This window comes from Vombatus ursinus, unplaced genomic scaffold (genome assembly GCF_900497805.2).
Source record: "Vombatus ursinus unplaced genomic scaffold, bare-nosed wombat genome assembly UNPS02000580.1, whole genome shotgun sequence".
Classification (NCBI taxonomy): Eukaryota; Metazoa; Chordata; class Mammalia; order Diprotodontia; family Vombatidae; genus Vombatus; species Vombatus ursinus.
This window is the reverse complement of record NW_020940358.1, coordinates 19,659,454-19,682,916: the sequence shown is the minus strand read 5'-3', so window position 1 is coordinate 19,682,916 and position 23,463 is coordinate 19,659,454. Positions and strand designations below refer to the sequence as shown.

Here is a 23,463-nt window from a genome sequence, read left to right as displayed (position 1 = left end):
TTTGACAGTCCCAAACACCTACAAAAAACTCTCTCTTTGCCAAGGTGGATTTTGGTCAGTAGATGACCAGACTCCATATCATCCATTGCAGGACAGGGTTCTGTTTTCTGTAGCAACAAGATACAGACCTTATGCCTAAAGAATTTTCTAAAGGCGTAGCCTAGACTGGGGCTCTCTGGATTCTTTTTCTTGGCTCCTTTGGCCTGGACTTCTCCCGTTGTCTTCTGACCAGTTGGTCCATCATGGACCTTTTCAGCTTTCGATCCCTTTCAGGTGATAGTAATCACAGTTGAGTAGCTTTTGACTTTATTTTACATTATCCACTTTCTCTTCATTTGTAATTACATGTTAAGACAGTCACACACTTGTCAATGGGTATTGCTCCTAAATGCCCATCCCAATAATATCTGAATGTTTAATGATGGATGATGATTCTGCTTTAAGAGGATGGCTTATTGCATGGAAATATAGGCACACCTAAATTCTCAGCTGGGTGAGAGGGCTTTTGTAAATGTGAACACAATGGATCCTAGTGATTAGCCAAATTTCTCAATTTTTATCTCAAAAATTTAGCAGCCTGAAGAGTATAACAATTAAAAAATACTAAGCTATATCTAATCTCAGTGATTTTTAAACACTGGAAGGCTCCAGAATATTCCTTCCCCCCTCCCCCCACCCACATATTCAAGGTCTACAAGGGAAAGGAAAGGATTCTGGGATCACAGGATAACAGGATCATTTCTATTTATGAGTGGAAGGGATGGACGAGTATCTCTAGGCAAGAGTGGTAATTTCATTTCTCATTGGCAAAATCAGACTACTCAAGAGGCTAAATATTAACTTTCACAATTATTATTCTTCCACAAACTGATCTACTCTGGCTAAATTTAAAGAGGATATAGAGTTGAAATTACTCAGTAATGGTCACTTTCATTGTCAGTCTGGGTGACAGTGTTGTCCCCTGCCAATGTTGTGTGTCTTTCTGGTTTGAGGAACATTATATACATAATGTTTAATGACAATTATAATAGCTGACATTTTATCATAAAACTTGCTTAGCTAACAGCTGTTTGTCAGTGTGTCGATTATAATGTCAAGTGAAGACGAAACACTTCCCAGAAGCCAGGCTGCAACTTTCAGTTAAAAAAAGTCCTTTAAAAGGCTTTTTGAAACAAGGTCTTAAAAAGTGTTATTATGATGGTTGTGAAACCGTGCTCATAAATGTTCTTCCTTGTTAGGCCACAAAGCTCTAACTAGTGCCAGAGGGAGCTATGTCCAAGTTAGTGGGGAGGAATATTGAGATATTATCATTTCCAGATAACCCCGATATTTTAATTCTAGGACAGGAGCAGAGCCCAAAAGAGATAGAGTAGTGAGAGTGCATTGGGCCAAATCCACTCGTGCAAAATATGCCCAAACAATAAGGAGCATGGGGAAATGGGAAGTATTTTGTGTGACATTGCCTTGAACCCTGCTTGCCATATGGCAAACACATAATAAAGACAATTCGTTTAGGTTCCTTAAATAAACAAATTCAAGAATAAAGACATGTATGTAAGTCGAAGGAACATGAATTCTGAGCTGCAAGAGATTCTGTGAGACTTAGGAGAGGAGGGTGGAGCACGTGGAAGTCATTCCCTCCTTGGCCATATCTTCAGACTCAGAAACGAAGGACAATCAGAAGAGAATAGAGGATTTCTCTCCGATGGCTCTATTTCTCACCACAGTTCTCATGAAAATTGAATCATCAGTTTCCCTGGAGGGAATCGGTGATGTCAGTGGGAAAGGGGGAAATTTTCTTTAGAAATCTATTATTCCAAATAATCAGTTGCTTTTTGGAGAGTTTGTTATATTTTCAGAGGCTCTCCATGGGATATGCTGTACTCTCCACACGCCCTTCATTAACATTTGGCAAGTTTCCTAGAGGGAAGCTATTTAATTTTACTGAACACCTTCATTCCAAGGGGAGGAATTTTTTTTTTTAATCATTGGAATAACAATAGGCATATTGTGAAATATTAAAAAATCTGGCACCTCCAGTCTGCTTCCAGAGGAGTTTTACTCCTTTCAAACCTTCTCTGTGCAGTTTCTGCTGAGTTTGCTGGGCATGTTTGCACAGCAACAAAAAGAGGAAGGTCACCACACAATGACTACAATTACTGTCTTGCCATTTCCATTTTAGTTGCTAATTCTCAGCCTCAGAAATTAGAGGATAAGAAATATCTTGACGACAGTGGAGCAATCACTCTCCCCATTCATGCCTTTTAAAATGGCTCTTGGGTTGATTATGAACAACAGCTGATTAACAAAATGACTTGCATGTGAGAATGAAGTGAAATGTCCATCAAGGTCATCAGCTTAAGAGCACATGGCCTATAGGACACCCTGACAACTTGTCTGAAATAGCCGAGGAAACCCTTCATTCATTCATTTATTCAAAATCTAGATGCAAAGATACAGAAGTAAACACACACATACACACAATACACACACACATGCAAACAGTGGGAGATGGGAAAAAAAAGCTTCCTTCAAACCAGTTTAGCCTGTAAGCTCCTGTTTAATTGGGGTTCTATCTGCCCTTCATTAGCAACACTCAACCTCTTGCTCCATAAATTCCCATCATTCAATATCACACACGTATCAAAGCTAAAATCTCCTCCCATTGCTACTTCTCTCCATGATTTTGGACCTATTGTCTTGGCCCTACACCTGCCCATTCCATATCTTCCTCTGTCCACCTCTGGAACCCCATTCTGTTGTGGTCAAATGATAATTTACCCTAGAACTCTTCCTCTTACATTCCTTTCATCTGCTGATAACTGAAGTCTACATCATCGCTGAAGACAGACAGCATATCTTTTCCCATTATCCCCTCTGGTACTAGGATGATCCTTTGTCCAAAGCCCTGACTCACAGGGGCTAGCAGGAGGAGGTCACATGCTTTCTACTCTCTGTTGCAATTCCACGCTGTCCTGACGCTATCATCAACAACATCTTTCCTGTTGGATGCTGTCTGATTTTATCACCCTCTCCTCATCCTTATATTTGCCCAAGGGGTGAGCTGACTATGAAGTTCCTCTTTCTAATCATAATCTTTTGACTTCCCTCTTCTCCTACCAAATCTCTCCTCCTGGAACTTTTAACTCATTTTGTGTCCTTATGTCCCCTTCATTCTTCAGGACATTATTCTGACTTCACTTCTCTTCCTCCACAATTTTGACTCTTACAGATCGCCATATTAACAATGCACTATCTTTTGTCCTTGAATTCTTTGCTTCTTTATCCTTCTGCCTTTTTGTGTTTTCCTGGTCACCAACCCTGAGCTACCTCCACTCTTTTCTTCATCTACTTTTGATACACAGAGTTCTACTAGAACTCTGTGATGAAACCATGCTGACCGAGGCTGCTACAAATTTATAAGATCCAATCTCAACTGGGCTCTCACTGTTGCACAGGGCTCTCCTTTATTCATTCTTTTTTGTTTGTTTGTTTTTTGGTGAGGCAATTGGGGGTAAGTGACTTACTCAGGGTCACACAACTAGTAACTGTCAAGTGTCTGAGGCCGAATTTGAACTCAGGTCTCCCTTTATTCATTCTTGATTTGTTCCTTATCACATCGTGGCTGTCCCAAACCTTTCTCAAATCTCAAGTCCCCAGCATCACTCCTCCCCCCCCTTCTCTTTGCAGATGACCTTGTCTTCTATTTTACTAAGAAGACAAAGATCATCTGTCATGTTTCCCTCATTTCTCCTTCTCCATAACTCAAAACGTCTTTATAACATCACCCATTCTCTCTTCTTTCATTTCTCATTTCACACCTGACTGTATTACTTTGGGACTTCTCTGACTGACTTCTCTATGATGCCCCAAGAAGCTGATTATTGGGATAACCTCATCATCCTGCTACATCTTGTCAGCCTTGGTTCTCTGCCTCATCACTACCCTCTGCCTCTCTTATTGGAGGGTGGGGCCAGGAACTCCATACCTCCATTTAAGGAGAGAACCCAGCTCAGACATTTCATTTCTCACTTGACTGTACTACTTCAGGAGTTGTCTGACTGGCTTCTCTACTTCCACCAGTCCCCAACTTTTCACCTTCATTTTGTGTGCTGTCTTCTCCTATTAGATTATAATAAACTCCTTGAGGGCAAGGACTGTCTTTCTTTTTCTTATTTGTGCCCCTAGCACTTAGCACAGTGCCTGGTACATAGTAGGTGCTTAATAAATGTTTATTGCTTGCTTGCTTACTTGTTTCTTTCCCCTTAGTTTTAGAGTATGGGGACTATACTTGCTGAGGCTCATCCTTTCAATCTTTCCTTTCTGCTTATGAACTTGCTTGGGGTTCCTTTATTAAAAACAAAACAAAACAAAAAACCCTGCCTGCAATGCTGCTACCTTTTCAGTCCATCATCCTTTCTTTCTCCTTCCCTTCATTGCTAAACTTCTAGAAGGACTAGTCTTCATTTGTTCCTTATAATTTCTCACTACTTACTTATTCCTCAACTCATTACTATCTGGTTTTAGTCCTCACAACTGGACTAAAAATGGTTCCCTTCAATATGAGTAATGAACTCTTAATTGGCATATTTGACTTTTTTCTTAGGCTTTATCCTTTTGCCACTGCTGACCAACTCCTCCTTTTAAAGATTCTGCCCAATCCCATTTCTCCTAGTCAACAACAGTCAACAAACATTTATTAAGTCCCTACTATATGACATATCCGAGTTCTGCTTGATCTTTTGTTAGTTTCTTCTCTACTTCCCTAACTGCTCTTCCCCTCCTGCGGTGCCCCCCTCCCCAGCTCTATCCATCTATCCTTAGCTCTTTTCTTCTCTCTATAGTCTCTCTTGATGATCTCATTCATTCCCAGAGCTTTGCTCATCTCATCTATGCAAATGACTGCAAAAGATGTGGGTGTGTGGGCTTGTATGCCTGTGTTTCTATGTGTGTGTGTGTGTGTGTGTGTGTGTGTGTGTGTGTATGTATGTGTGTACACATATCATATGTATGCAGGCCAATCTTTCCCCCAAGTTCCTGTCCCTGTATTTCTACCTAAGAGACATCTCTATCTGGACATTCTGCTGGTACTTCAACCTCCATCCAAACAAAAATAACAGTTTCTTTTCTCAAATCTGCTCTTTTCAGATTCCCTGATTCTTTTTGATAGATAAGAACCACCATCCTCCCAGTCAAAACCTCTTCTTTACCCTCTAAAGTCAGTCAGTTGCCAGGTTCTATTCATTTTACCTCAGTAATAGAGGGATGGGTACTGGATCTGTCATTTCATTGATATAGGGAGCTCCCAGACAAAGAAACTCCCTTTACCAATGCAGGTCATCCTCTATTCTACAACTTATTCAATTTAGTCTCTCTATCTTTGTCTCTGTCACCGAGACTCTGTGTCTCTCTCTGTTTCTCTGTCTCTCTGTCTCTGTCTCTGTGTCTCTTTCCCTCTCTCTCATTTCTATCTCACTCCTAGACTAATATTCACATGTTTATCATGATATGCCCATCCTTGGAGGATCTACTATGGTGGCATAGCACTGCCCTTAGCAATATCTCTTCCCTTTGTCCCTTCATTTCTATTCCTTTTGTTATCTCCCTAATAAGTCTCTCCTTGTCACTCACTTATGCTATTATAGAAGCTTCTTTACTGGTCTCCATGCTTCCAGTCTCTCCCCTCTACAATGCTTATTAATACCTAGGACAATGTAATTCCTTTCATCATAAATCTTGAGTGACTCTCGACTTACTGCAATATAAGATGCGTATTCTGTAACCTGGCATTTAATTTCCTCCATAGTCTGGCATTTAGTCACCACTGCAGTCTTATTTCATACAATATCTTTTCATGTAATTTATATTCTAGGTGAATTGGACTACTGACTGATCTAAGGTATCACCCTGCATTCTCTAACCTCCATGCATTTGTATAGATGAATGTTAGGAGAGTACTCTGTCCACGTGTATACCCATTGAAATACTCTCTCAAACTCCAGCTTCCATGAAGCTTTTCATGATTCCCTCAGCTGAAAATGATCTCTTTCTCCTTAAATGTGCACAAAGGACTTTTCCTGGTCCTTTCCTTTGCCCCTTTAATATTCTACCTTGTTATGCATTTATATGTGCACATATGGGGATTATATACACATATACATTAAATTTTTTTTCATTAATTTATTTCTGGCAATTTAAGTGTGTGACCCAAACCAAGTAACACAAATTAAGCTAAAGGAAAAATACCAACAAAAACAAAAAAAAAACACCTTGTGAGTAAAATTTACTATAAAAAATCTTAGATCAATCAAGATAATTTTAGAATAAGAATTTTTAAAAGTGTTGTAGTGAAAAGCTGCATCTTTTATCAAGTAGGCATAAATAAGAAGGATCAGTGTGAGCTCATTTTGAAATCAACATTTACCACTGCTAAAATAGTTTGAGAAAATAAGTTTTGATGTATTTTAAAGGTATACAGCTTGCACAATGAATAGCCAAAGCACAGAACACTGGCATTTCTCCTTAAACACTTAAATCTATAAAAGAGTTTGTCATCCAGATGCTCAATTATTTGATTTTACATTAAGGCTACCATTCAGGGACTCAAGTGGGAAAATGACAACTTTGATTTCCATTACTGTTATATACTCTATTTTGTAACAGCTCAATGAGATATGCTTCTATAATACCCAACTACATGTACATACAACTTAAAATAAGAACCTAGCAGGGAAGTGCACATCATTATACATTTTTCTCTGTTATAAAGTAACATATAAGTATATCTATATTTATAATCCTTTTGTTCGATTGTAAACTATTTGTGGTTAGAGATTATGTCATTTTGCATCTTTGCATCCCTAGTGCCTTGAACATAGTAGATAACTAACAAATGTTAGCTGAATAAAAGTTATTTGAAACCTAACCACAGGCACACACAGAGATGTATAAAACTACCTACCTTGTCTTCTGAATCAGTTTTAGTTTCAGCTTTGTTAGATGTAACCTTAAATGTTTGAGAAAAGAAAAAAAAATCATTGTTTTTCAGAGTTGCTTGGTTTGCCATAGAGGATAAAGAATCAGAGAAGAAATAACAGTCACTTGCTATACTAAGTTCTCTAGGTTCCCCATCCTTTATGTACCTGGTGACTCAAGGTAAGACTGTTATTTAAAACAAATGCACCTGAACTTATATATTCACACAAATACAAGATGAGCTAGGCTTGTAAATGAAGTAATGCATAAATCACCTTGTCCCTTTCAAAGTTTTTTGTTACCAGGAAGAAGAAGGAGAGGAATATGAGGTATGGCAGTAGGAAGGCAATAATTGCTTCCAATAACCCAAAGTGTGTATCAGCTTCTCTCCCATTCTGAGGCTTCCTTTAGGTGGTGAAGGGGGAAGGGCGAAATGAACAGGCATTCAACAAATACCTATTATACATTAAGTACTGTGCTAAGTGCTTTACAAATACTATGTAATTTGATTCTCACAACAACCCTGCGAAGTAGGTTCTATTATTATCCCCATTTTATAGTTGAGGAAACTAAGGCAGAGAGAGGTTAAGTAACTTGCCCAGGGTCACACAGTTACTAAGTGTCTGAGGTCACATTTGAACTCAGGTCTTCTTGATTCATGGCACACACACACATATACAATATAGTATATACATATTTATATACATATACATACACACACATATACATAAACACACATATACATATATACACTAAATATAGGTGTATATATTTATACTATATATACACAATGCACAATGTTTATATACTATATATGTACATAAACACTATATACATGAATATACATAGATGTGTATATACATGTAATCACATGATATATGTAATATACATATATACACACACACAAACCTTCCCTCCCCTCTTACTTTATATAGATAAAATGTTAAAGCAATGAGAGCCAAAATCTCTAAACTAATGCTTAGGCCGGCCCATTATACAATACCAGTGGACCTTACTTTAACAAAAGGGAGATCAAGGGAGTGGGAGAGAGCTCGTTATTGCAGAAAGGTGTTGACTTTGAGGAGTTAGGTTACTTGGACTATTTTCCCTTGGTGTCTGTATTTGTGTTCCTCTGGGTTAAATATGACCTTAAAGAGAAGTCTTGTGCATTGTTCTGTGCTGTGAGCTGCCTAAGGTTTCAGGCACACAAAAGGGAAACAGAAGAATTTGGGCTTAATGATTTTGCACCCAAGGTCAATGAAAGCAGTGTCTTTGACAATACTTTCTGAGCCCTTATTCTCTTATCCATCAAAGATTACAACACCTTGGCAGTAGTCAACACCAGAGGAACAACACTTATTACAGTGATAGTACCATTATTCTGAACATGTTTAGATTTTTCACTTTTGGAACACTTTGGGATGAGCCTAGAGTCCATTTTGTAGAATATTCTTAGTGATAGAAAGGGTGGTTCTGATTGGAAGGGAAATAGCCAGAAATCACTGAGAGCCAATGAAGTGGCAGACCAAACTCATCTCATATCATTGATGTGATGGATTTCAGAGCTGGAAGGGCCCTTAGAGTTCATTTAATTCAAACCCCCCATTTAAGAGATGAAGAAATAAGAACCCACAGGGAGGAAGTGACTCATTTACAATCACATAACGAGTTTGTGGTATAGTCTGCATTAGAACCCAGATTTACTGATTCTCAGTATAGTGCTCTTTCCATTAAGCCAAGGAACAGAATTTTAGGTTAAAATGAGTTGTGACTATAAAGAAATGCAACTAATTTTGTTGGGTGGCTCACAAACTGGCCCTGAACATAGTTTCAAAATAGGAACCCTGAAAACATTTTGAGCAATGGCAACATTTTGGGAGTGTTAAAAGACAACACTGATTTGCATGTGTAAGATCTGCTATGCCTGTTAAAAACCAAGGCTTATCACTTGGCAACTTCGTACATAGAAAGATTATTGAGTCTGGAGTCAAAGGACCTGGGTTCATATCATACCTCGATTACTTTTTACATTTATTTGACATTGGGTAAAGCATATAGTTTCTTGGGATTCAGTTTTCCTCATTAGAACATGAGGGGGTTAGACTGGATGACAGCCAAGTGGTATAGTGGTGGGAGCACTGGGTTTGGAGTCAGGAAGATCTGAGTTCAAATCTACTTCAGGTGTTTGCTAGCTATGTGACTGTGCCAGATCACCTAACCTTTATTTTATCATTTTCCTCATTTGTGAGAATGAGGACAATAATAGCACCTACCTCCCATGGCTGTTGTGTGTATCAAATGAGCTAATAATTATAAAGCACTTAGCAAATGCCTGGCACCTATAAGGGCTATATAAATGTTAGCTGACATTATCACCATTATTATATGTCCTCTAAGGTCCTTTCTAGCTCTAAATTTAAGTTCCTAGGTACATTTGATTGTCTTAGGTACAGAGGCAATTATTTGAGGGGATGAAAATGATTCAAGTAATTTAAAAAAATTAAATCTTTTCTTATAAACAACATTGAGCATCAAAATGACCAACTAAACTTAGCTAATAAGTTTAGTATTTAGTATTAGTACTTAATTTCAATGTGTAAAGTATCATACAAAAATTTTTTAGTCACTTGTTAGTCTGATTTGGGTATTTTTTCCTTTAGTCATTAGTGTTAATTATTGCAGTTGTCTATTTCACTTTGGCTATAATGAACCTGACTGTACTATATCTGAGGATGATTTCATTTTTTAACACAAGTGGTAGAAATCTTTGGTTTTCCCATACATGTTTGGAATAGGACTTTTGAGTTACTTATGTTCAGCGAGGCTGATAGCCTCAGGTCTGGATTTACTCCTTTTTGTACACATTTAGACTTTGGGTTCTATAACCAATAACAGCAGAATTTTCCTTGGAACCATCCTATGAGACTGTTAGTACAAGAATCATCTCTGTTTTATAGATGAGGAAACTGGAGTTCAGAGAACTGATCATCAAAGGATTTCTAGTGGATAGGACCTTTTAGACTAGCTAACCCAAACCATCCCCCTTCATTTTACAGGTGAGGAAAGTGATGTATAGAGAGATACTAGGTGGCACAGTGGATACAACACCTGGCCAGGAGTCTGGAAAACTCATCTTTGTGAGTTCAAATTTGGTCTCAGACACTTACTAGTTGTGTGACCCTGGGCAAGTCACTTAACCCTGTTTATCTCAGTTTCTTCATTTGCAAAATGAACTGGAGTAGGAAATGGCAAACCACTCCATTTTTTGCCAAGAAAACCCCAAATGAGGTCATGGAGAGTTGGACATGACTGAAACGACTGAACAACAACCCAGCATCTCACAGATAGTCAGTGGGAAAACTCGAACTTGAGATCTCCTGACTCCTAGGCCAAAGCTCTTTCCACTACACCAAAACCAATAAATACTTCAAGAAAATACAAGCTTGAGGGAAAAAGGAAAGAAATATACTTACCAGTGTTTTAAAGAAACTCATGACGGAATTATTGTTCTCTGTTGTATTTACAGTCTGGGGGTTCTCCTGCACAATTTCAGGTTGCCCTCTATCTTCAGGGACTGAGGAATTGACGCCCACTGGGTTTTCCTGTTCACTCTTTTCCTTGCTGTCAACTAAGTCCTAAAAGCAAGCAGAGTTTTCACAGTTTGGGCTTGTTGAATGTGTACTGGAATGGCAAAGTATTATTTGTCATTTGCATCCCTTGGCCCTCGCACACCCGAATTCCAGCCATACTTATGCTGCCTACATATATAGAACAATCAATGTCTTTACAGGATCCACTCTCCCTTCCCCCTTTCTCAATTTCTAATATATTCAGCATTTGTTTTTGGTTGGAAGCTCATTGTTCTGAGCCACCAGAGTACAACAAACACAACAGTTCAAGTTGCTTTCAAAACAAAAACTCTTTTCTACTAATTCTACAAAGCAGTTGTAAAGCCCGGCAGGAATAGGGTGGCAGTAGTTTTAATCTTTGTAGCCTCTGTGCCTAAATTCTTTGCGTCTATCCATAGAGACCCTTCTGATTGATCTGCTGGAATTTCCATGCTAAGTTTTAATATTAAGGAAGGATAGAATTACATTTTCTAGCATCTCTGTGCTCCAGAATTCTCAGGGTTTGTCATTATCATAAGGAAGGATGGATGTGACAATGACAACTTTTCTGACATCTCACCTAGGAGGATCCAGGTCACATGCTTGCTTGTGTGTCAGCCCTTAGCACAGTGCATAGTACGTCGCAGGCACACAATAAATGTTCAGTGAAGGAATAAATGAAGGAGCATAGTCATTTATCTGCTTTTCTTGGAAGGATCATCTTTCCTTGTAGCTTTAGGGGCCGTGGTAAAACTGACATAAGAAGCTATAATGTATTGATCAGTTGGTTGGTTGGTGATTGGTGGGTTCCAAATCTGTGATTGCCCATGCTTTTGGTCAGCTGTGGCCAGAACTTGAACAAAACATCTAGGTTTGCCCTCTAGAAAAGGTTTGAAAGGTGAGGTCCTTTCCCTGGGCAGTGCAATGCATTTTGTGTGGCTTATCGCAGAGTAAATACCTACAGGCCACGAAGAACAGCATTTTCTGGCATGAAAATATGTGTAGAGGGATAATGAGTAGATCTATGATTTCACTGGTATCCTAGGAACTCTTGGATAAGGAAGTTCCTTCTCTCAGTGCGGTTTGGCATCTTCTCTGATTTCTATGATCTTAGAGAGTTCTCTAGAGCACTGAGAGGTTAAGTGTCTTGCCTAGAGTCCCATAGCCAGTATGTATGTGTCCAAGGCAGGACTAGAACCCTGGTCTTCCTCGCTCCAGGGGCATCTCTCTATCCACTGGGATGTGATGTCTCTCATGTACCTTTATGTAAGTAATATTTCAAAATGCCCCCTCTTTGTACTCCATTGTATGCTATTCTCTAGGCAGCTATCTTTTTTTTTTTTTTTGGGCGGCAATTGGGGTTAAGTGACTTGCCCAGGGTCACATAGCTAGTAAGTGTCTGAGGCCAGATTTGACTGCAGGTCCTCCCGACTCTAGGGCTGGTGCTCTGTCTGCTATGCCACCTAACTCCCCCAGCTATCCATTTTGGACCTCTTTCCCCTTCCCCTTATGATCACATTTCCCTCTGTAGGACTGGGCATCTTTGGGAACATTTGCACAGAGCAGTCATGGGCAAAACTGTTCCAACCTTACAAAGTGGGTGTCAGGATTTGTCTCTCTTGGGAACTGGCTGTCTTAATGGGAACTGCAAAAGTTCTGTGGTTGAGACAGGATTATTTCAGTAATCCAGATCTTCTTGGTGTGGTTGTCTCCTATCTGTTCCCCTATGTACTTTACCTTGCCCTTTAGTTCTTGTGAGTATCTTGGTTCCTGAGTAACTGTCCAGACTTTTCCCCACCTGCCTTGTCTTACTATTCTGCAGCATGATATCAGGCAGCGTGCTGCTCTAGGAGTCAGTAGACTTGTGTTCTCACCAGCTTCCTGACCATCACTAGCTCTGTGACATTGGGCAAGTCTCTACATCTCTTGAGCCTTCATCATATACGATGTACTCTTATGGTACTTATAGTCTGGCTCATACTACTTATTACTTGATTGTATTTTTTGATACTTTAGGAATATAGGATTTTATCAGTGTAGGTATTCTCTCAACCATCAATTGAGATCACAACCCTCCAATGCCACAATAGACAGTCTTCATAGTGGTTGTGATTCCTCAAAATTCATCATCTGGTGGACAGATCTCTGATACTGACCCTTGCCAAACTTAATGAGGCTGGTCCTAGGCTAAGAGACACATTATCCATTACCAAATCTGAACTAGAAGACTTCTGGCTTCTTAGAACATATTACAGACTGCACTCTTCTGGGCTAGCCACTGAAAACCATTAGTTACCCGTGTGTCACAACTAGTCATTGAAAGTTTTAGGGAATAATTTGATTGTATACCATTATTTATTTAAAAAATTATTTTTATCCTGAACTTTACAAACCAAATAAAATGAGCATTTCTATATACAAAGTAAAACAGAAAGAAATGATGATACATCAGACCGAGAATCTCTACTATCTACTAAGCTCAATGTGTTACCTTCAAGCTGTTTTCCCTGTCTGTGTTTCCTTCTGGTTTTCCTTCTATTCTTTTCTGTATACCTTAAAAAAAATCTTTAATAGTCTTCTCTCTCTCTCTCTCTCTCCTCCTCCTCCTCCCTCCCTCTCTCTTTTGTTCTTCCTTCCTTCCTTCCTTCCTTCCTTCCTTCCTTCCTTCCTTCCTTCCTTCCTTTCTTCCTGTGAACCGTTTCCCACCTCCATGCCCCCGAATCAAAAAAAAAAAAAAAAAGAACATACTTGTAACAAATATACATCCTTAGGCAAAACAAATTCCCACATTGTCTGGGTGTAGAAATTATATCATTGTTTATAACATTTTTATTGCCTTATGTATGTTAGTCTTATTTCTCCAAGTAGATTGTAAGATCCTTAAGGGAAGGAAACTTGACTCATATTTTTTATGTAGCTTTCAGAGTGCTTAGCATGATTTTGAGCATTTTATTCATTTCAGTTGAGTGTGAACATTCTCATGTAAATATTGTCTACACAGTCTAGAGGATAATATCTTACACTTATATAGTAGCTAGAGGTTAGCAAAGCACTTCACATGCGTTAGCTCATTTGTTTTCCCTAACAACCATCTAAAGTGAGTTTTGTTATTGTGGTGGTTGAGTCATTTTTCAGTCTTGTCCAACTCTTTGTGACCCAATTTGGGGTTTTCTTGTCAAAGAAACTGGAATGGCTTGCCATTTCCTTCTCCAGCTCATTTTATAGGTGAGGAAACTGAGACAAACAGGGTTAAGTGACTTGCCCAGGGTCACACAGCTAGTAAGAGTCTTGAGTTCAGATTTGAACTCAGGAAGATGAGTATTCCTGATTCCAGGCCCTGTACTCTATTCAACGCACCACCTAGCTGCCCTGGGTGTTATTATCATCCCAATTTTTACAGATGAGGAAACTGAGGCTCAGAAATCTGGGTTAAATGATTTACCTAAGGTCACACAACTAGTAACTGAGACAGGATTCAACCCTAGGTCATTCTTAATTATCCCAAATTCAACTTGCTCACTATTAAGTGATGTTAGGTATCAATGAAAGAAGGGACAGTCCCTCTTATTATGGAAAGAGCTCTCGGTTTGGAGTCAAGAGACCTAAATTAATATTCTGGCTCTGCTTGTAGTTTCATGAAGTCTTTCTCAGCTACTTTTGATTCACTTTTAGCTTTTCATTAAAGAACGAGGGTCTGTGTCTAAAGCATGAGGCTCTGGGACTTTGCATTGTCTCTTTTACAACCTTGGATTCCTTCCCTGTAAGATGCTTTGTTTTCTAAGAAGTAATGTGATCAGCAACTCAAGGAATAAATTATTCCAGAGTTGTAGCTGTCTCTGTTAGAAAATTTCTGATTATAAATGAGGTATAAAAATTGTGTTCTAGAGAGTTCATTCAAGGCAGACTAATGCCAGATGATTAGCATTAAAATTGGTTATCTCTTGGGTGACCTCAACTATGTGGGCTAGAAGTTGAAAGTTAATGCAATAATTTTCCTGTTTCTTCAATGCTCATTAGAACAAAGGTAATTTTTGTTACGGTTTTACAACAACATTTTCCTTTGTACTTAGCGTATAGGTTTATATGATGTACCTGCAAAGGTAAGCTTTGAGTATATTTAGAGCAGGAAGTGCTCTGACACTAAAAAATTTATTATGTACTAGGAATGGTAACAAGGCAACATCTTTTCCTCAGAAGACTTAAAGAATAGACACCCATAAATGCTAGAATGGGCAATGAGGTGGTGCAGTGGATAGAGCACTGGGCTGGGAATCAGGAAGTTCAAGTCCAGCCTCAGACACTTACTAGTTGTGTGACCTTGGGCAAGTCACTTAACCTGTTAGCCTCAGTTTCCTCATCTGTAAAATGAGCTGGAGAAGGAAATGGCAAACTATTAGTATCTTTGTGAGGAAAACTCCAAATGGGGTCATGGAGAGTCTAACATGACTGAAACAACCAAACAACAACAACAAATTCTAGAATCCTAGGCTCTTGGAGCTGGCACAGGTCTGACCATGTGTCCTTCCCCCTTCAATCCCTCCTCCACCTCATTAAACTCCAGTGGTTCTCTGCTAGCATCAAATATCAAACTCTCTAACTAAAGCTCTTCATACCTTTTCCCCTTCCTACTTTTCTTTTCCTCTTATACTTTCTTTAGTCTCCTCTATGTACTCTAAGATTCATCAACATTAGCCTTGTTATTACTCAAATACAACAATGCAACACCTCATTCCACTACACGCTGTACTTTTTTTTCTTCACTTTTTTGATGAGGCAATGGGCTTAAGTAACTTGCCCAAGGTCACACAGCTAGTAAGTATTAAATGTCTGAGGTCAGATTTGAACTTAGGTCCTCTTGACTCCAAGGCCGGAGTTCTATGCTCTGCACCACCTAGCTGCCCCAACCTTCAGGCTTACTTCAAGACTCAGATCGAATCCAGTTTCTGCAGAAATTCTTCCTGCCTCTCCTCCCTCCCCTCAACCCCAGTACCTTTCCTCTGAGATTACTATGCCTCTCCATAGATCATGGTTTGTTTTTTGTTTTTTTGTTTTTTGAGGCAATGGAGGTTAAGTGACTTGCCCAGGGTCACACAGCTAATAAGTGTCCGGATCAGATTTAAACTCGGGTCTTCCCGGCTCCAGGGCTAGAGTTCTTTCCACTGTACCACCCTGCGTGTTGTCTCCTCAATTCAAACGTCACGCCCCTGAGGACAGGGACTGTGTTTGTGCCTTTCTTTGTCTCCTCAGGTCTTTGCATAAGTGCCTGGCAACGGTTGTTGACTGACTGACTAGCTGGCTTGCTGGAAAGGACTAGGTAGATCAATCACGAATCCAACCCCACAGCCACTGATCCAATTCAATTAGAAAAACATCAAAGTAGTTACATAGTGCCCAGCTCAGGGCTAGGTACTAGGGATGTAATTATAGAAAGAAAACCAGTCCCTGCCCTCAAGAAGCTTACCCAGATAATAAATTCAAAATAAATACTAAGTAATTTGGTTGGGGGTGGGCCAACACTAACAACTGGGGAAGCTTCAGTGTTTGCAGGATCTGTGTTTCAGGTGTTGGCATAACTTCTACCTGTGCAAATCGCAACCATTCCAGGCCTTAGTAAATACTTTCATGCATTGCTGTGGCCAGAAAAAGTTAATCATCTGGCAGCAAGTTTCAATCCAGCTTCAGACGCTTAATAGTTGTGTGACCCCTGAGTAACTTACTCTGTCTGCCTCAGTTTCCTCATGTGTAAAATGGGGATAATAATAGATTAGCACCCAACTTGCAGGGTTGTTGTGAGGATAAAATAAGATGACAATTATAAAGTGCTTTGCAAACCTTGAAACATTACAGAAATGCTGCGTATTATTAGTATTATTGTTCTGGTTCTGGACCTTGCTGTGCTTAGCTAGGCTGATCCATGGGCAGCTTGGTGGCACTAAAGTGCACAGAGTGCTGGACCTGGAGTCAGGAAGACTCATCTTCCTGAGTTCAAATCTGGTCTCAGACACTTGCTAGCTATGTGACCCTAAGCAAGTCACTTAACCCTGTTAGCCTCAGTTTCCTCATCTGTAAAATGAGCTGGGGAAGGAAATGGCAAACCACTCCAGTATCTTTGCCAAGAAAATCTCAAATGGGATCACAAAGAGACACGACTGAACAACAACATGGTTCTGATACTGGGTTCTTCTGTACTTAGCTAGGCTGATTTTTGGATAGATCAAGTTTCATCTTGTCCCTGAAGCATTCTTTGAATATATCCATAATAATAATAATAACAATAACAATAACTAACGTTGGTATAGCACTTACTATGTTCTAGGCACCGTGCTAAGTGTTTTTACAATTATAATCTCATTAGATCCTTGCAACAATCCTGGGAGGTAGGTGCTATTATTATCCCCATTTTACTGAGACAAACAGAGGTTAAGTGACTTGCTCTCGATTACACAGGTAGGAAGGCCAGATCTGAGGCCAGATTTGAACAAAAGTCTTCCTGATTCCAGGCCCAGTATATTAAAAAAAAAATCTATCCATTGTGACATCTTAACTACTCCCATGATCTTTCACTCTTCTGAACTCCTAAGAGAGAAATAGGGACTTGATATGTGGTGAGCTACAGAAGCCTTAGGGTTCTGTATATGCTTAGAAATAATATTGACTTTAACATAAGAAAAGTAAAGTAAATTACACAAGCATATTTTGATCAAAGATTGTGAAAAGGGATTGGTATGGGGATATATTCAAGGACTAGTGAGAGGTACCAAAGTGTTTTTTTTAAATTAAAAGTGAAAGAAAAGTATACTCCCCTCCCTTCCCCCTCCTCCTTTTAACCAGACTTGGCGATTTCATCAGTGTGATCTTGGTAAGGAAACTCCCTCCACTGGTGCATATCCATAACTGCTCTGCAATTTATAATTTTCAAGAATTGACTGGGGCCACTGGGAGATTAAATGACTTGTCACTGAGCCAGTTTATATCAGAAGACAGACTTGAATCCAAGTCTTCCTAACTCAGAGATCAGTTTTCTATTCAGTTCCTCATGCTGCCTCTCACACTTAAAAAAAAAAAAAGCTATATATTTGTATGCATAACCTTTAATGCCATTGTGATTAACTGTTTCCAATAATGGATTCCATTTTAAAATAAAATCTAAGTGTTTTGAATGGAAAATGTGCTAATTGCTTTTTAATTAACTACAATTATGAAATCTAGCAAACATGAGGTCATATCCAAGGCATCACTGGTCACTTGGTGGTAGTGTATCCTAATTGCAGGCCACGTGCATAAGATTAAATAAACATCCTCTTGAATGCTCAGTATATGAACTTAAACCAACACAGCAAAGGGCGTGTCACACCCCTGACACAGATAGCTTTGGTAGTGGGAGCTCATCCAACTTAGTCCTTGCTCTTTCCATTCCTCTTTCCATTCTATTTCATCTCCACTTCATTGATATGTTTTTCCCCTCATCAAGTATATCTCTAATTTTCCCCTCATTAAGTATATCCCCAGTTTTATCCTTGGCTAGCCCAAGGATTTCACATGGTTTAAGAAGGAGTCACAGACACAGGGGACCTGTTTTATCTATGAAAGGAAATCTGCTTGTTTCCTTGGGCTTTTTGCACAGTGACAGTTTTATAGCCCTCCATCTGCAAACTGTGGTAAAGCATTATTGCCTGGGAGGATTAACAATGCAAGCTTTGTAAATCCAGAGATGAATGAAGAGGGAAATAGTCCTTTGACATACTAAGGTAAAATATGAAGGATGATTTCAAATGTAGGTGCATTTGTGAAACAAGCAAAAATGCCCAAGAAACTAACACTGTCAGCCATGACCCTTCAAGTCAGAAGGAAACCACTTGCTCATTCTCCCAGGACTTTGCTGTGTCCAAATCTTTACTAAATTCCTGACATTCTTCTTTCTATGTGGTGCCCTGAAGCATCTGTGTTACTTGTATGCAGCCAGCTGACCTTACTTAGACTTCAAGAGGTTGAAAAGTAAATATGAGGATATTTTGTTCTCTCATGCATATTTTCATTAGGCATATTCATTAGTGCATACATTTTCATTAATGCATGAATTTCAAAAATTTGTATTCATTGCATTTTTAGAATGCGTTTTCATCTTGAAATATTTACTTTTCTCTTGCAAATCTAGAACTGAAAGGAACCTTAATGATCAACATTATTATTAAACTTCACTATTATATTAAAGACATAACTCCATTATTTTGTAGGTAAGGAGAATGGGAAGTGATTTGACTAAGTCTTCACGGTAGAAAGTAGCAGAGTTAGAATTTCAAGCCAGTCAATCAATCAGTAAAGAAGCATGGATTAATTGCCCACTATATGCCTGGAACTGTGCTAGATACTGAGGAGACAAAAATAAAACAGCCCCTGCCTTCGAGGAAGTTATATCCTATAGGGAATATATGCTATTGGGAACACACACACATATATACATTATATTTTGTATATATTATAGGGAATATATATTCTATATGTACTAGGTGGTACAGTGGATAGAGTGCTGGGTCTAGAGTCAGGAAAGCCTAAGTTCAAATCTAGCCTCAAACACTAATTAGCTGCGTAACTCTAGCAAGTCACTTAACCCCTATTTGCCTTTTGCCTTAGTTTTTCTCATCTGTAAAATGGGAATAATAACAGCACCTATATCCCAGGGTTGTTGTGAGGATCAAATAAGATGATAAATATGAAGCACTTAGCATAGTGCCTGGCATGGAACAAGACATAAGTAACTGTTAGCTGTTTATTATTATTATTAGAAACATACATATTTGAATAAATACAAAACAAATAGCTAGTAAATATAAAGTAATTGGAGAGGGAAGGCATGAGCAGTTGTGGGAATAGGTATTTTTCTTTTTAAAGAAGGCCTCACATAGAATTTGGGACTTGAGTTGACCTCTGAAGAGTAATTTTCCAAAAAAAGTAGAGTTGACAAGGTTATGGATTCCAGGTAAGGGGAATAGCCTATGCAAAGGCATGGTGAAAGGAGATGCAATGTTGCATATGAGGAGCAGCAAGTATGCCAGTTTGGGTGGAATGTACTGTTCATGAAGGAGAGTAATGAATCATATGCTTGGAAAGGTAAACTGAATCCAGATTGTGAAGTAGTTTGAATGCTAAACAGAGTTCATATATTTTTTTTTTATCCTAGAGGCAATAGGGAACCACTAATGATCTTGAATAGGGGAATGATATGGTCAAACAGAGCCTATTGTTAAGTTGTTTTTTAGTCATGTCTGACTCTCTGTGACCCCATTTGGGGTTTTCTTGGCAGAGATATTGGAGTGGTTTGCCATTTCCTCCCCCAGCTCATTTTACAGCTGAGGAAAATGAAGCAAACAGGGAGAAGTGACTTGCCCAGATTCACACAGCTAGTAAGTGTCTGAGGCCAGATTTGAACCCAGGGAGATGAGTCTTCCTGACTCCAGGCCTAGCACTCTATCCATTATACCACCGTAGTGGTCCCCAAACAGAGCCTGGCAGATAGTAAATGATTTATGCATGTTCCTTCCTCGCTTTCTCCCTTCTTCCCTTTCCTTTCTTCCTTCTCTTTTTCTCTCCCTTTCTCACTTCTTTCCTTTCCTCCTTCATTCTCCCCCCCCCCACTCTGCTTCTCTTCTTTGTTTTCTATGCATGAAGATGGTGCGAGCTAGTCCATGCAAGAGATGAGGAGATCCTGAACTATTATGGTTATGTTGTGAATAGAGAGAAGGGAACAGATATTAGAGATGATATGGAGGTGGAAACAACAAGATTTGGAAATGAAATGGGAGGTGAGGGAGAGTGAGGGATGATGACAGGATGACACTGAATTTGAGAAGCTAGATGACTAGAAGGAAAGACTTGTCTTGGACAGACATAGAGAAGTTAGGAAGGGGAATGGGTTTAGAGAGTAGTCCTGTTCTGGACATCAATCATTCAATCAATAAACAGTTATTAAGCACATACTACATGCCAGGCAGCTAGATGATGAATGGGGCAACTAGATGGCACAGTGGACACTGTCAGCCTTGGAGTTAGGAAGACTCATCTTTCTGAGTTCAAATCTGGCCTCAGATACTTACTAATTGTGTGACCCTGGGCAAATCACTTAACTCTGTTTGCCTCAGTTTCCTAATCTGTAAGATAAGCTTAAGAAGGAAATGGCAAACCACTCTAGTATCTTAGCCAAGAAAACCCCAAATAGGGTCACAAAGAATTAGACATGACTGAAATGATGGAACAACAACATATGCCAGGCACTGGTGGGAGTGATCCAAGGCTGAGGCTTAGTGGGGCATAACTGGTGATATGTTAAGTGGGCTAGGAAATCAATAGAAGGGAACAATGCAAAGTTGAATTGGCTTGCCAAAGGGTCAAGATGAGGAAAAGAAGAGAGTGGTTAATGCGGGAGAGATACCCTGGAAGAGAATTAGAATCAAGGTACTAGAGGTCATGGTGTGGATGAAGAGTTGAGTTTTGTAAGGGAAGTCATAGGAAGAGGTGAAAAATCAATAGATTATGGTCAGATTAGGGTACTTCAGAATTTTTGAACTTAGAGGTAGTATGTTTGTAGGTGATCGAGGATATGACCATCTTTGTAAGTGGCTGAGGTGGGGTACAGGAGTAGCCCATAGAAAATGAGTAGGCTGAGGAACTGAGTGTTCTGCCATGTTGAGTTTGAGATGCCTACCCAGGGCATCCAGTGGGAAATATCTGGTAGGTGATGATAAGGGGCCAGAACTCAGGGAATGGTCTAGGGTTAGATAAATAGAACTGGAAATCAATATGTGTCCTAAAAAAAATTGGGAATTTTTTTGGAGGAGACCAGATATATAAAGGAATTAAATAATGAAAGAGGGCAGTATATGATAACCCACAAAATTCGGAGGATATATGGTAACATTGGAAAGGGAGGTGGAATTGGAATAAGGAGAACTGAATTTGAGTTTTGGTTTCTACACTGTGCAATCACAGGCATGTTACTTCACTCCTTGGCAAGTGGGCACTAGCTCTCTCTCTCTTTCTCTCTCTCTCTCTCTCTCTCTCTCTCTCTCTCTCTCTCTCTCTCTCTCTCTGTGTGTCTGTCTCTGTCTCTCTCTCTGTCTCTCTCCCTGTCTTCCCCTCCTTTCATCTCCCCTCCCCTCTCCTCTTCTTTCCTCTCCTCTCCACCTTTATCTCTCTCGCTGTGTCTGTCTCTGTCTCCCCCTCCCCAGGCACTTGAACCCAGGTTTTCCTAAATTAAAGGCCAGTTCTCCATTCTGTCTTTCATGCTTTCTTTATTTCTTTTTAAATGCTATACATATATTTTTGTTGTTTCCCTCAATAGATGGTAAGCTCCTTGAAGGAAAGGACTCTTCTGTTCTTGTCTCTGTATTCCCAACACTTTTATCACCCAGTCCTGTTCTTCAGTATCATTCATCACCACAGCTATATTACTATGCTATTCTTAGTATGATTGCATTTCACTCTAAAGCTAAAGCAAATCCTTTTTTGGTGATGTGAGCAAATAAATACTTATTAAGTACCTACTATGTACCAACATTGTGCTAAGCTCTGGGGTTACAAAGAAAGGCAAAAGGTAATCCTTGCTCTCAATGAGTTCACAGTCTAATGACTGGGCCGTGAGAATATTTGACTGTCAGTCACAAAGATAAATGCTGTTCAAGAAATAGCAGAACTATTCATTTAAGGGTCCAGGTGTTCATTCTACCAGTTTTGAGTTTTTATGTATAGAGGAGATAACCTATGTTCTCTCTTTCCCTTTGTCTTCAAAGAACAAACATCCAAGAGCATTAGCTCAGATGACAATTTGCTGCACTGAAAGGATGCCCCAGCAAAATATGATTATATGTAATAAGAACCATATGGCTTTCCTGATGTCTCCCTTTGTTTCCCCATAATTTATAGTTGTTTAATGGCTGCATTGCAATCTGGAATGCAGCCTCCTTTAAGCTATATCTACACTGTTATAGAGAAATGGAAAACTGAGACATCTCAGATAATCAAGATTCCTCACAAAAATGATCTGAAATGAATAAATGAGGGGAATGGACTAGATCTCTAAGGTCACACCCATCTCTGAATCCTTTGATCTGTTATGAGTGACAGCTTTGTCCAGATTCTCTGATTGATAACTGAGTGTCCTATTTCATGGGATTTAGAACAGGAAGAGACCTAGAGATAATGACATTTAGTCCAATCTCCTCATTTTACAGATGGGGAAACTGAAGTCAAGAAAGGGGAAGTGAAAATGCCAAGGTAAGTAGGAAAGACAGGATGTGTACCCAGGGCCTCTGCCTTCAAATCTAACACTCTCTACTGTAACACATTTCTAATAATAGTAATGGGAGATAAGGGGTCCTATCCTCTCCCTCAATTAATGCAGTCACAAGGTGTTAAGTTGAGGGTAGTCAGCTAAAACTATTTGAATGTGTAAATAAGGTGGACTATGTTCTCTGATGGCTTTAGGTGGTGTGAACCTCTGTGATTTGGTCAAGGAGGAACCCTCTCAGGTAGGCTACCCATGCCTCTGGAAGCTTTAAAAGAGTTAGAGGAATCCACAGTTCACCAATTTAAGGGTAATGTATATAGGATCATAAACTTAGAGCTGGATAGGACCTCAGAGGTCATCTAGTACTTACAATGGGTCTGCCAGGCAGGTAAGTAGTGTTCTCGTTTTACAGATGTGGAAACTGAGACTCACCAAAGTTTGCCCAGGAGCACATGGAAAGCATCAAGGTTCAGATTTGAGCCTGGGTTTCCTGAGTGTGCCATCCTTTCCATTACAGTGTGTTACTAACTCTTTGACTTTGCAGGCTTAAGTCCCATGCCTAGGGTACTGTTCAGCCTCAAAGAATTTTCCCCCTCAGAG

General features: G+C 39.4%; 1 protein-coding gene and 1 long non-coding RNA gene across 8 annotated transcripts in view; one reads left to right on the top strand and one right to left on the bottom strand.

The window, feature by feature from the left end:
• The window catches only part of BCAS1 (breast carcinoma amplified sequence 1), a 156,131-nt gene that overhangs the window by 61,140 nt on the left and 71,528 nt on the right, over positions 1-23,463 (bottom strand). For 6 of the 7 annotated variants that reach the window (XM_027847761.1, XM_027847773.1, XM_027847766.1 and 3 more), the window contains exons 5-7: positions 10,449-10,610; positions 6,962-7,006; positions 129-266 (exon numbers count right to left, since the gene is read on the bottom strand). In XM_027847761.1, the coding sequence (XP_027703562.1) occupies positions 129-266; positions 6,962-7,006; positions 10,449-10,610 (345 nt within the window). The remainder of the gene's footprint in view (positions 1-128; positions 267-6,961; positions 7,007-10,448; positions 10,611-23,463) is intronic. The other variant, XM_027847781.1, reaches the window with a different exon arrangement.
• Positions 1-23,463, top strand: part of LOC114032495 — a 33,670-nt gene that overhangs the window by 5,789 nt on the left and 4,418 nt on the right. Inside the window, exon 2 of the long non-coding RNA XR_003567841.1 lies at positions 22,808-22,850. This is a non-coding gene — a long non-coding RNA (uncharacterized LOC114032495). The remainder of the gene's footprint in view (positions 1-22,807; positions 22,851-23,463) is intronic.